Source organism: Alosa pseudoharengus, unplaced genomic scaffold (assembly GCF_046254945.1).
Source record: "Alosa pseudoharengus isolate Yale_2024_CS ecotype anadromous, Long Island Sound unplaced genomic scaffold, YU_APseudo_1.1 YU_APseudo_1.1_scf_23, whole genome shotgun sequence".
Taxonomy (NCBI): Eukaryota; Metazoa; Chordata; class Actinopteri; order Clupeiformes; family Clupeidae; genus Alosa; species Alosa pseudoharengus.
In genome coordinates, this window is record NW_027468685.1 from 29,987,989 (window position 1) to 30,000,488 (window position 12,500).

General features: G+C 42.1%; 1 protein-coding gene across 1 annotated transcript in view; it reads left to right on the plus strand.

Annotated features, from left to right (window-relative positions):
• The window catches only part of kcnh8 (potassium voltage-gated channel, subfamily H (eag-related), member 8), a 56,056-nt gene that overhangs the window by 16,548 nt on the left and 27,008 nt on the right, over positions 1-12,500 (plus strand). The window contains exons 6-8 of the mRNA XM_076300855.1: positions 1-74; positions 10,334-10,399; positions 12,346-12,484. The exon at positions 1-74 is cut by the window's left edge and continues 84 nt beyond it. Of these exons, the coding sequence (XP_076156970.1) occupies positions 1-74; positions 10,334-10,399; positions 12,346-12,484 (279 nt within the window). The remainder of the gene's footprint in view (positions 75-10,333; positions 10,400-12,345; positions 12,485-12,500) is intronic.

Consider the following 12,500-nt stretch of genomic DNA (forward strand, 5'->3'; position numbering starts at 1 on the left):
TGACCACCTGGTTCATCATCGACCTGGTGGCAGCTCTCCCTTTCGACCTCCTGTACGCCTTCAAAGTCAGCGTGGTGGGTACCCTAACCTTAACATTAACACACACACAAACACACACACACACACCCACACACACACACACACACACACACACACACACCCACCCACCCAAACACACACACACACAGACACACACACACACACACACACACACACCACACACACACAGGTAACCCTAACCCTCTTCAGGACATCTGGAGATCGGAGTGGGGGAAACATAAAAACATACATTACAGTACGTTTGATGAGATATCTGCACTTTAACAATGTTAACAGACTACCACTGAGCATACAATCCATACTGTAGGTTTATATTGTCCTACCAAATTGTAAACAATACTGTTGCTTTTACAGTAATTGCTGGCTATCATATTGTTAGTTGATATTGACTGCACTGCCTATTGGTTACACTGTTGCTTCTGTGCCACATCTTAGGACACCAACACAAAAGCAAGATCGAACTCAACCACATACTGTAGAGAAAGGCGGGGGGAGGGAAAGATGAGGGAAATAGAGAGATAAAGAGAGAGAAGGAGTGAAAGAAAGAGAGAGGGACAGAGAGAGTGAAAGAGCGAGAGAGGGAAGGAGGGAGGAAAAAAGGGAGAGCTGTTACACCTTGCGGCTGCATCTGGCCATGCTAAGGCTGATTCTGGTACATACAGTACTGCCATGGTATAGAGTTGACCACTGGTACTGGTGTCTGCTGCTGGTGTACTACATGCTCCTGGTCAGGGCTCCAGTGATTTAAGCAGCACCATGGAGTTCTTTTACCTTAAAATAACAGATTCAGACTCAATTTGATGTCACGCTGACTTAGAATAAGGCAAATGGAGTCTCTGCGCGCCCGGAAGGTCTGGTACCGCACTATGTAACGTTGTTGTTGCGGGTATAGGGGATTGAACCTTTTTATCCGTTTTGGATGTTATGGGCACCCCCTTAAATGTTGACAAAAAGTGGAGTTCCTACATAGTGTTACTTTAACAGATGAACATGGTGGTGAAACTCTGCAGGGTAAATGCCTCTACTCAAGGAGTGCACAGGTGCAGGCCCCACTGCAGGATGAAATCTAACTAATATGGGACTGTTCTCCCATTGTGAAGAGCTTTACACCAATGCATACAGCCGCTGATAATGGCTGTGTTCCTACAAGTGTTCCAGAACATAATGGCTGTCGTCATAGCCGTGTTACATGGTGTAGACAGTGTTCTTATTATGTTCTTATTATGTTCTCTAATGGATAGATAGATAGATAGATAGATAGATAGATAGATAGATACTTTATTGATCCTCAAGGGGAAATTCAAGGGTCTCAGTAGCATACAGACATAACACACAGCATGCACTTACTGTACAGCAGAAATGGTAAACATTAGTATAAGTATAAACATATAACTAAACTCCACTGTACAATAAAGACAGTAGAAGATAAGAAAGATAAGAAAACTAACAAAACTAAATACTATATACACTATATAAGTTAAATTAAGAAAGTCCAATGTGCTTGAGGGTGATCAAAAGACGCTTGTAGTGACAGGGCCAGGACTGGTGAGGTGCTAAAGGGAGTGAGTGTCATGGTGAAGGTGCAAACAGTAGTCCAACATTAGTCCTTAGTTATGTGTGCCTGGCAAGGTGCTCAAGAGAGTGAGTGTCATGGTGAAGGTGCAAACAGTAGTCCAACATTAGTCCAACAGTGCAACAGTGCAAGAGTAAGGTCTAGAGACCAGCAGTGGTAATGGCTGTCGTCATAGCCGTGTTAGATGGTGTAGACAGTGTTCTTATTATGTTCTTATTGTGTTCTCTAATGGCTGTCGTCATAGCCGTGTTAGATGGTGTAGACAGTGTTCTTATTATGTTCTTATTATGTTCTCTAATGGCTGTCGTCATAGCCGTGTTAGATGGTGTAGACAGTGTTCTTATTATGTTCTTATTATGTTCTCTAATGGCTGTCGTCATAGCCGTGTTAGATGGTGTAGACAGTGTTCTTATTATGTTCTTATTATGTTCTCTAATGGCTGTCGTCATAGGCGTGTTAGATGGTGTAGACAGTGTTCTTATTATGTTCTTATTATGTTCTCTAATGGCTGTCGTCATAGCCGTGTTAGATGGTGTAGACAGTGTTCTTATTATGTTGTTATTATGACCGCCGCGCAGCGAAGCGGCGGTCATATAGGTTTAGTCAGATTTTTTTTTTTTTTTTTTTTTTCTTTTTCGCATGCCCAAATTTCTGTCAATGATTACCGGGACACTGAAAGACCGGGGTACACGAAACTTGGTGGGCATGTAACCCCACATGGATAGCATGGAACCATCGTTTTTCGTTTTGATCTGTAGCCCCCCCGCTGGACTGGACCCCCCGAAAGGAGGGTAGGGCAGACACAGTTTTCTGTGAATATCTCGAAAACCGTAGGGTTTAGGAGGACCATTTTTTTTGTATGTTGATCTCAAGGGGCCATGTCAACCCATTCCATAACCACTCATTTCATGTATAGCGCCACCTAGTTAAACACAAAAAAGTAAAAATGAGGTGTTGTAATTGAAGGTATCTGTGACCTAACAAAGTCAAAACTGTACAAAATTGGAAGTGTAGGATCATTATGACACCCTCTGTATGCACGCCAAGTTTCGTGGAATTCCGTTCATGGGGGGCCACACAATAAATTAATTTATGTTACTATACACCAACTGGCCTGTAGGTGGCCGGAGACAGTTTTCTGTGAATATCTCGATAACCGTAGGGCCTAGGAGGTCCACCTTTTTAATGTATGTTGGTCTTAAGGGGGCATGTCAACCCATCCCATTACCACTTATTTTATGTATAGCGCCACCTAGTTAAAAATGAAAAAGCAAAAAATTAGGTGTTTTCATCACAATATCTCTGGCTGACAAGGTCAAAACTGCACGAAATTAAAAGTGTAGGATCATTATGACACCCTCCGAATGCATGCCAAGTTTTGTGTACTTTCGTTCATGGGGGGCCTTACAATAAAATAATTTATGTGTACATTTAGTGACGTACACCAACAAGGATTCCCGGGACACTGAAAGACCGGGGTACACGAAACGTGGTGGGCATGTAACCCCACATGGATAGCATGGAACCGTCGTTTTTCGTTTTGATCTGTAGCCCCCCCCGCTGTACTGGACCCCCCGAAAGGAGGGTAGGGCAGACACAGTTTTCTGTGAATATCTTGAGAACCGTAGGGCCTAGGACAGGGGTGGGCAACTAATTTCCCCAAGGGGCCACATGACAAACTGGGACTGTTGAGGAGGGCCGGACCCAAAATACCGAACTCAAGTCTGAACTCAATTCTGTCCAATTATATTCTGTTCTTGTATAACATTAAGTAAATCATATGGTTTTGTTTACTACTCGTAAGAACAGATGAAAATGTGAGGGAGACCAAGGAAAAACAGCAATAGGCTATTTATTCTATGTCCAGTATTTAATCCTCATTCTCAAAAATGATTTTTTGACATTGACATTTTTTTTTTCAGTTTTCAAAGGCTGATATAAAAAAGTACTACAATATCTATATAATTAGGCTAGACCATGAAAATGTGAAGGAGTCAGTACAACCATAGGCCTGTGCCACCATTTCATCAACACTCAGCAATATTTCATCATTACCATCATTACCTTCATTAAATTAACTCTATGCATAATTAGACTATGAAAATGTGAAGCAGACAATAGTAGGCTGTCATTAGTTAATCAACATGCACAAAGAAAACTATTTTAAAAATGTATGTTTTTGCTTTAACTTTATGCACAAAACTGTGATTGGTCAACTCGCCTTGTGTGTTGAGCCGGCTGCTTCAAGCAACCTGTGGGTAGTAGCATCATACTAGTTCGCTAGCATGCTTTGCAAATAAACTCAGACATATTTTGGTTACAGTGACGGGGTTATCCGAATGTAAACTGTCTATCTGCCAGTAACGTTTTGAAATTCACACTTCGTATCTCCAACAAACAGCAGGAGTTCGTTCTGACAACCTTTGCGGTGGTGAGCGACGCAGACATAAGAGACAGCACATCAGTGAGGGTGTTTACATCGTATGCATCCACGCACAAATGTATGGGCGTACAAATAGCAGTCGCTTTCAAAATAAAAGCAATGATATTGATTTGCGTGCATTATCTCTATGTTAGGCTCTTGACTATTTCACGGACTCTTTCACGGACCTTACGCGGGCCGGTCAGGGAAAGCCCACGGGCCGGATGTGGCCCGCGGGCCGTATGTTGCCCATGTATGGCCTAGGATGACCAGTTTTTTCCATATGTTTGCCTCCAGCTGTCATGTTAATCCATTCCATGTGCACACATGTGCATTAACAGATACAAACGCACACATATACATTCACAGTAATCATACGTATGACACATACTCACACAGTAGACATATGTACGCATGCATGCACATGCACAAACACACATAAGCAGGCAAACACACAAGCACGCACACACACACACACACACACATAAACATAAACGTATACACGCACACAATTCAAGAATTTCTCAGAATTATGAACAGGCAAGATGCACATGCACAAACACACATACGCAGGCAAACACACAAGCACGCACACACACACACACACACACACAAACATAAACGTGTACACGCACACATGTACACAATTCAAGAATTTCTCAGAATTATGAACAGGCAAGATGGGGGTGGGGTTGTATAAAATGAATTTTACATGTGAAATCTATGAACTAATCATGTTTTGGTACTGTTGTCTAGCAGATACCAGTGAGAATTGAGTGTGGCTAATGCAATTTAGTGAGACAGTTAGAATCATATAGGCCTTTCAGCGTGATTTATTTTTGTGGAAAAAATGTGCTGGACTGGGCGGTGGTCATATTTTGTACCGCTCTGCGGTACATCTAGTTATGTTCTCTAATGGCTGTCGTCATAGCCGTGTTAGATGGTGTAGACAGTGTTCTTATTATGTTCTTATTATGTTCTCTAATGGCTGTCGTCATAGCCGTGTTAGATGGTGTAGACAGTGTTCTTATTATGACCGCCGCGCAGCGAAGCGGTGGTCATATAGGTTTAGTCAGATTTTTTTTTTTTTTTTTTTTCGCATGCCCAAATTTCTGTCAATGATTCCCGGGACACTGAAAGACCGGGGTACACGAAACTTGGTGGGCATGTAACCCCACATGGATAGCATGGAACCATCGTTTTTCGTTTTGATCTGTAGCCCCCCCGCTGGACTGGACCCCCCGAAAGGAGGGTAGGGCAGACACAGTTTTCTGTGAATATCTCGAAAACCGTAGGGTTTAGGAGGACCATTTTTTTTTTGTATGTTGATCTCAAGGGACCATGTCAACCCATTCCATAACCACTCATTTCATGTATAGCGCCACCTAGTTAAACACAAAAAAGTAAAAATGAGGTGTTGTAATTGAAGGTATCTGTGACCTAACAAAGTCAAAACTGTACAAAATTGGAAGTGTAGGATCATTATGACACCCTCTGTATGCACGCCAAGTTTCGTGGAATTCCGTTCATGGGGGGCCACACAATAAATTAATTTATGTTACTATACACCAACTGGCCTGTAGGTGGCCGGAGACAGTTTTCTGTGAATATCTCGATAACCGTAGGGCCTAGGAGGTCCACCTTTTTTATGTATGTTGGTCTTAAGGGGGCATGTCAACCCATCCCATTACCACTTATTTTATGTATAGCGCCACCTAGTTAAAAATGAAAAAGCAAAAAATTAGGTGTTTTCATCACAATATCTCTGGCTGACAAGGTCAAAACTGCACAAAATTAAAAGTGTAGGATCATTATGACACCCTCCGAATGCATGCCAAGTTTTGTGTACTTTCGTTCATGGGGGGCCTTACAATAAAATAATTTATGTGTACATTTAGTGACGTACAACAACAAGGATTCCCGGGACACTGAAAGACCGGGGTACACAAAACTTGGTGGGCATGTACCCCCACATGGATAGCATGGAACCGTAATTTTTCGTTTTGATCTGTAGCCCCCCCGCTGGACTGGACCCCCCGAAAGAAGGGTAGGGCAGACACAGTTCTCTGTGAATATCTTGAGTACTGTCGGGCCTAGGATGACCATTTTTTTCCGTATGTTTGCCTCCAGGGGTCATGTTAACCCATTTCATGTGCACACATGTGCACAAACAGATACACACACACACACACACACATACATTCACAGTAATCATACGTATGACACATACTCACACAGTAGACATATGTACGCTTGCATGCACAGGCACATACGCAGGCACAAACACAAGCACGCACACACACACACACACACACACACACACACACACACACACACACACGCATAACATAAACATGTACATGCACACAATTCAAGAATTTCTCAGAATTATGAACAGGCAAGATGGAGGTGGGGTTGTATAAAATTAATTTTACATGTGAAATCTATGAACTAATCATGTTTTGGTACTTGTTGTCTAGCAGATATCAGTGAGAATTGAGTGTGGATAATGCAATTTAGTGAGACAGTTAGAATCATATAGGCCTTTCAGCGTGATTTATTTTTGTGGAAAAAATGTGCTGGACTGGGCGGCGGTCATATTTTGTACCGCTCTGCGGTACATCTAGTTGTGTTCTCTAATGGCTGTCGTCATAGCCGTGTTAGATGGTGTAGACTGTTCTTATTATGTTCTTATTGTGTTCTCTAATGGCTGTCGTCATAGCCGTGTTAGATGGTGTAGACAGTGTTCTTATTATGTTCTTATTATGTTCTCTAATGGCTGTCGTCATAGCCGTGTTAGATGGTGTAGACAGTGTTCTTATTATGTTCTTATTATGTTCTCTAATGGCTGTCGTCATAGCCGTGTTAGATGGTGTAGACAGTGTTCTTATTATGTTCTTATTATGTTCTCTAATGGCTGTCGTCATAGCCGTGTTAGATGGTGTAGACTGTTCTTATTATGTTCTTATTATGTTCTCTAATGGCTGTCGTCATAGCCGTGTTAGATGGTGTAGACTGTTCTTATTATGTTCTTATTATGTTCTTATTATGTTCTCTAATGGCTGTCGTCATAGCCGTGTTAGATGGTGTAGACTGTTCTTATTATGTTCTTATTATGTTCTTATTATGTTCTCTAATGGCTGTCGTCATAGCCGTGTTAGATGGTGTAGACTGTTCTTATTATGTTCTTATTATGTTCTTATTATGTTCTCTAATGGCTGTCGTCATAGCCGTGTTAGATGGTGTAGACAGTGTTCTTATTATGTTCTTATTATGTTCTCTAATGGCTGTCGTCATAGCCGTGTTAGATGGTGTAGACAGTGTTCTTATTATGTTCTTATTATGTTCTCTAATGGCTGTTGTCATAGCCGTGTTAGATGGTGTAGACAGTGTTCTTATTATGTTCTTATTATGTTCTCTAATGGCTGTCGTCATAGCCGTGTTAGATGGTGTAGACAGTGTTCTTATTATGTTCTTATTATGTTCTCTAATGGCTGTCGTCATAGCCGTGTTAGATGGTGTAGACAGTGTTCTTATTATGTTCTTATTATGTTCTCTAATGGCTGTCGTCATAGCCGTGTTACATGGTGTAGACAGTGTTTTTATTATGTTCTTCTTATTCTTATTATAAATGATTGAGACTGCTGCTGCTATTGGCTGGGCTGCGGTTATGAATTATTTCAGTGTAAATCGCTATTGATACAGACTGTGCTTTTACTATGATGCATTTCAGCGCCGCTGAGTGTTATTATTATGGGCTGTCGTTCTGGTAAACAGCAGAGAATAGCCACAGATGCTGACTGAGTGGAGACCTATGAGCTCAAGGAGAGGCCAATTTAGCAAACTCAGATTCTTTTCTGAATAGGTAAGGCCAATGGAAAACAGCCTAATTCTGTCCTACATGCATTATTGGGTGTTTTTGATTGAACTTTTAGTATAGATCCACAAAATTCTGCATGCAGGGCTTCAGTTGGATGCTTGTCCCACTTTGTGTAGTCATGCATACTGAGTGGACCCCAAACCTTACTTCCATACAGCGCAATAGGCTGGATTATGCTGTCAAATATTCTGCACCAGATTGTAATTGGGATGTTTATTTTGTGAAATTTTCTTTTTATGACATAGAATGCCTTGCAGGCTTTTGCTTTTAGTGCAATCACTGTCATTCACTTCTCTTTCACACACACACACACACACACACACATACACACACACACACACACACACACACACACACACACACACACACACACACACCAAAAACGTTGTTCGGATCAGACCCAGGGTCCCTATAACGCCTCCCTGTAAAACAATAGGAAATCAAACTGCACCAAAACTCCACTGGGACCCATTAGAGAAGGAGAGCGACAGAGAGAGAGACAGAGAGAGAGAGAGAGAGAGAGATAAGAGAGACAGAGAGTGAGAGAGAGATGGAGAAATGGAGAGAGACAGAGAGAGTGAGAGAGATGGAGGGAGAGAGCGAGAGAGAGAGAAAGAGATGAGGGGAGATGGAGGGAGAGTGAGAGAAAAAGAGAGTGAGAGAGAGATGGAGAGAGAGATGGAGGGGCAGAGGAGAGCTAGGGAAGAGAGGGAGAGAGAGGGACAGCAATAAGGGGTAAACATAATGCAGGCTCTTTGCGTGTCGTGTTGCATGGCCTTCAGACATTTTGCCACCTCATTGTAGCAATTACAGATACACACTCTCTTTCACACACACACACACACACACACACGCACACACACACACACACACACAGAGAGACACACACACACTCACGCACACACACACACAGACACAGACACACGCATACACGGAACAGCCTTTCTTTTCCCTACTGGATAGAGTGGCATTTCCATTAATCATCTACATTGAGAGTCGCCTCTCTCCTCTCCTCTCCTCTATCACGCTCTACTCTCTCTATTCCTGTTCTTTCCCTCCCCCCTTTCCTCACTTCAATTCTTTTCTCCCCTCTGCTTTCTGTGAGTGTGAGGCAGAACTGAACCAGTTAAAAGTAACAGTGTGGTTTGGTCTGATTTGGTGTCGTGTTTTAATAATGAATCAGTTAGTAGTGTGTGGTTTGGTGTGGTGTAATAGCAATGAACCAGTTAAGAGTGCAGTATACTATTAAACAGTATCTGTGGTTTGGTGTGTGTGTGTGTGTGTGTTTGGAATTGAGTTGTGTTAGAGTAATGACTGTTTCACTGAACAAGGCTGTAGTTTACTAGTTTACATTTTGTATATCTACAGTATATATGTAAGTGTGTGTGTGTGTGTGTGTGTGTGTGTGTGTGTGTGTGTTAGGGAGAGAGAGTGAGTAAGTGTGCAACATCTTCCACAGGGAGACTCTCTGTGTGAAATCAATTGACTCAAGCGTTCCACACCTGATCAAACACTTATGACGTGGGTGTGTGTGTGTGTGTGTGTGTGGGGGGGGGTGCTTGATGATGATGATGATGATGATGATGATGAGGTTGTCCATTTCAGGTGATGATCATATACAGTTTTAATATCACCATGAAAGTTCTAGCCCAAGGGGAAGAAATACTGACTAGATAAAACACACACTCACACACACACACACACACACACACACTGTTAAACATTTGCATTCAGACATGCAATTAAACCCTCACACATGGATACACGCATATGCACACAAACACATACATACCGGTATGCACACTCACACACACAAAAAAGGTGCAAGTGAAAGAATTCATAGTTTCTTCACCTGCAGTGACACATTACTGAGTCAGACCCTAAAGGAACACTTGTAGAGCATGTATGTGTGACACTTGTAGAGAGTGTGTATGTGTGTGTGTGTGTGTGTGTGAATGTGAAAGAGCAGCAATGAAACATTATTTTCCCATGATATTCTTTCCTCGTAGATCTTGAGCACTAATTTCATTGATGGACATGGGGTTAGGAATGAGTAAACTCTGTTGGGCGTGTGTGTGTGTGTGTGTGTGTGTGTGTGTGTGTGTGTGTGTGTGTGAACTGAAGCTCTGGTGTGGAGTGTGGGAGCCTTGCTCTGAACTGTCCCTGTTTGTGATTAGGATCTAGCTTGTGATATTAAATCAGCAAAATGATTTTGCCAAGTTAATAAAGTAGCTTGAGTTCATATACGGTGGATCATTGCCAGTTGCATGTCAATTAAATTAGGGCCCCTTAAATTAACACCTACAGTATATCCCAATCAATCTATCAATCAATCCATCAATCAATTAATAAGTCAGTCAGCTGAGAGGTGGTGAATGACGTCTTGTCTGATTCTCAGGTGTCTGTGGTCCACCTGCTGAAAACGGTCCGCTTGCTACGGATCATTCGACTCCTGCAGAAAATGGTGAGTTGTGTTTGTCTAGTTTCTCCCATCAGCTAGTCTGCCGTCTTTGTTTGATCTGTCTATCAGCCTCATCAGCATCTCTCTCAGGCGCTGTGCTAATGCCAGCGCAACATTTCCTGCTTGGCAGAGATATGCGCTGTCTTTCACCTTCACAGATTAATCTCCGTGCTGACTTGATGCTGTTGTGTGATTGAGCAATAACCGTGCTGATCAGAACTTTTATTTTGTCTGGATTCAGTATGTTATTCATCTATTGTCGATTTGTTATTGCTCTGTACTGTCTCACTGTGTACCGTTGCTGTGTGGTCAGTTAGTTCTGTATGTACTGTGTGCCAACGACAATGTCAGTGCCATCACAATGTCCATGTGCCACTATTTACGAACGAGATCAAAATGCTTTTACTCTGTATGTTAGTATTTTCCTCAGAGTTTGATGACAATGATTAAAAACCCAATGCTACTCTCTTTTACTGTATGTGTGGCATATATCAATTCCATTTGTACATGGTTCTATATTACTGAATGTGGGAGATTGACCAGGATTCATACTGCAGTTTGTTGCCATGTAGTTTATTGTACCGCATAGTTTGAAGATCATGTAGTTTACTGTACTGTCAGAGAAGAAAGGAAGACCAGACAATTTTGCAGTACCGCAATACCGTACAGTAAGGAAAAAATGCACACAATTGGAAAGGGATGGTAAATATTGGAAATACCCCTTTGGCAGAACTATAAATGCAGTACACTTCTATATATTCTTCACTATTGAAGGTTTATAATATGCACCTCTGAGCTTAGAGAATTGGTTGATTGCTAACATTTCCCTTTGTGGAGTCAAGATTAATCTGAGAGCGATTCATCAGCTCAGCATTTACCAAAATATGGAAATGGAAGTGTCATGGAAACAGCACAATCAGACTTGACAGATTATATATGACAACTAGTTCAACACTCGTTTGCATGTAATCACTCAAGCAATGAACTAATGCCTAAATGTATTTATGGGGGTAGAGCTATTCAGCAGGGAAATTATGGATTTTGACCAACATAACAGCAATTGATAATGTAAAAAACAGCAGACATCAACTGGCTCGCTTCACCTTCAGCTTCATTGCAGTCAGTTGCATGGATGTGCAAAAGCATTTGCTGTTTGTTCAAATGAGAAATGGCTTTTATGATGTGTCCAAGTGATTAGTCAATCAATGTAGAGGCTGATCACATAGTTTTGAGAATTTCCAGACAAACTGTAAAAAAAGAAGCTTTGATACTTTGATACTTTGACCTTGATCTGTTCATGATTACGTTCCTATGTAATCCCATTCCCATTATTATAATGCAATAACACACTCACATATCAAATGGGCAGTTGAGATGACAATGATGGCATTACTTGAATCTATAGTCTTGACTCATAAAACAGAAACAGCCCTTTCGCGCATTTGTAAAGAGATTGTTATTTGTTTTTGGCAGAGGGCACGTCTTTCATGACAGTGCATTTGACCATCTCTTCTCCTGACAGGGAGCTTCCCATGTAGTCTACAGGTGAACCATTTGCCCTTATATGGTCTAATAGTTGCACAAGCTTAGCCAAAGTCCTTATAGGCAAGTCTCCTTACTCAGCGGTCATCTGGTATCACACTCTGGGCAGTTATCGGGCAGCTATTTTCCTACTCAAGTGAATGGGCAGGCATACAGGAAGGGGCGGGATATATGTAAACAATGCCACATTGGCATTATGAACTAGCCCGTGCATTTCTATGGAGGATTCTTTGAGTGCTGTGTCTCCTCATTAGCTTTGCATTATTCAGAAGCAATAAGAAAACGGTGCATGACGTTGATACTGACCTCAACCTGAAACTGTCCCTCTCTGTCTGTGTCCTGTCTGTCGTCGGTGGTGTTCCGTGACCCCTGCGACCTTGGTGACCCCGGTGACCCTTGACCCCCAGGACCGCTACTCCCAGCACAGCACGGTGGTGCTGACTCTGCTCATGTCCATGTTCGCACTGCTTGCCCACTGGATGGCCTGCATCTGGTACGTCATCGGCAAGAAGGAGATGGAGGCCAACGCACACACGTGGGACATCGGTATGGAGATACACAC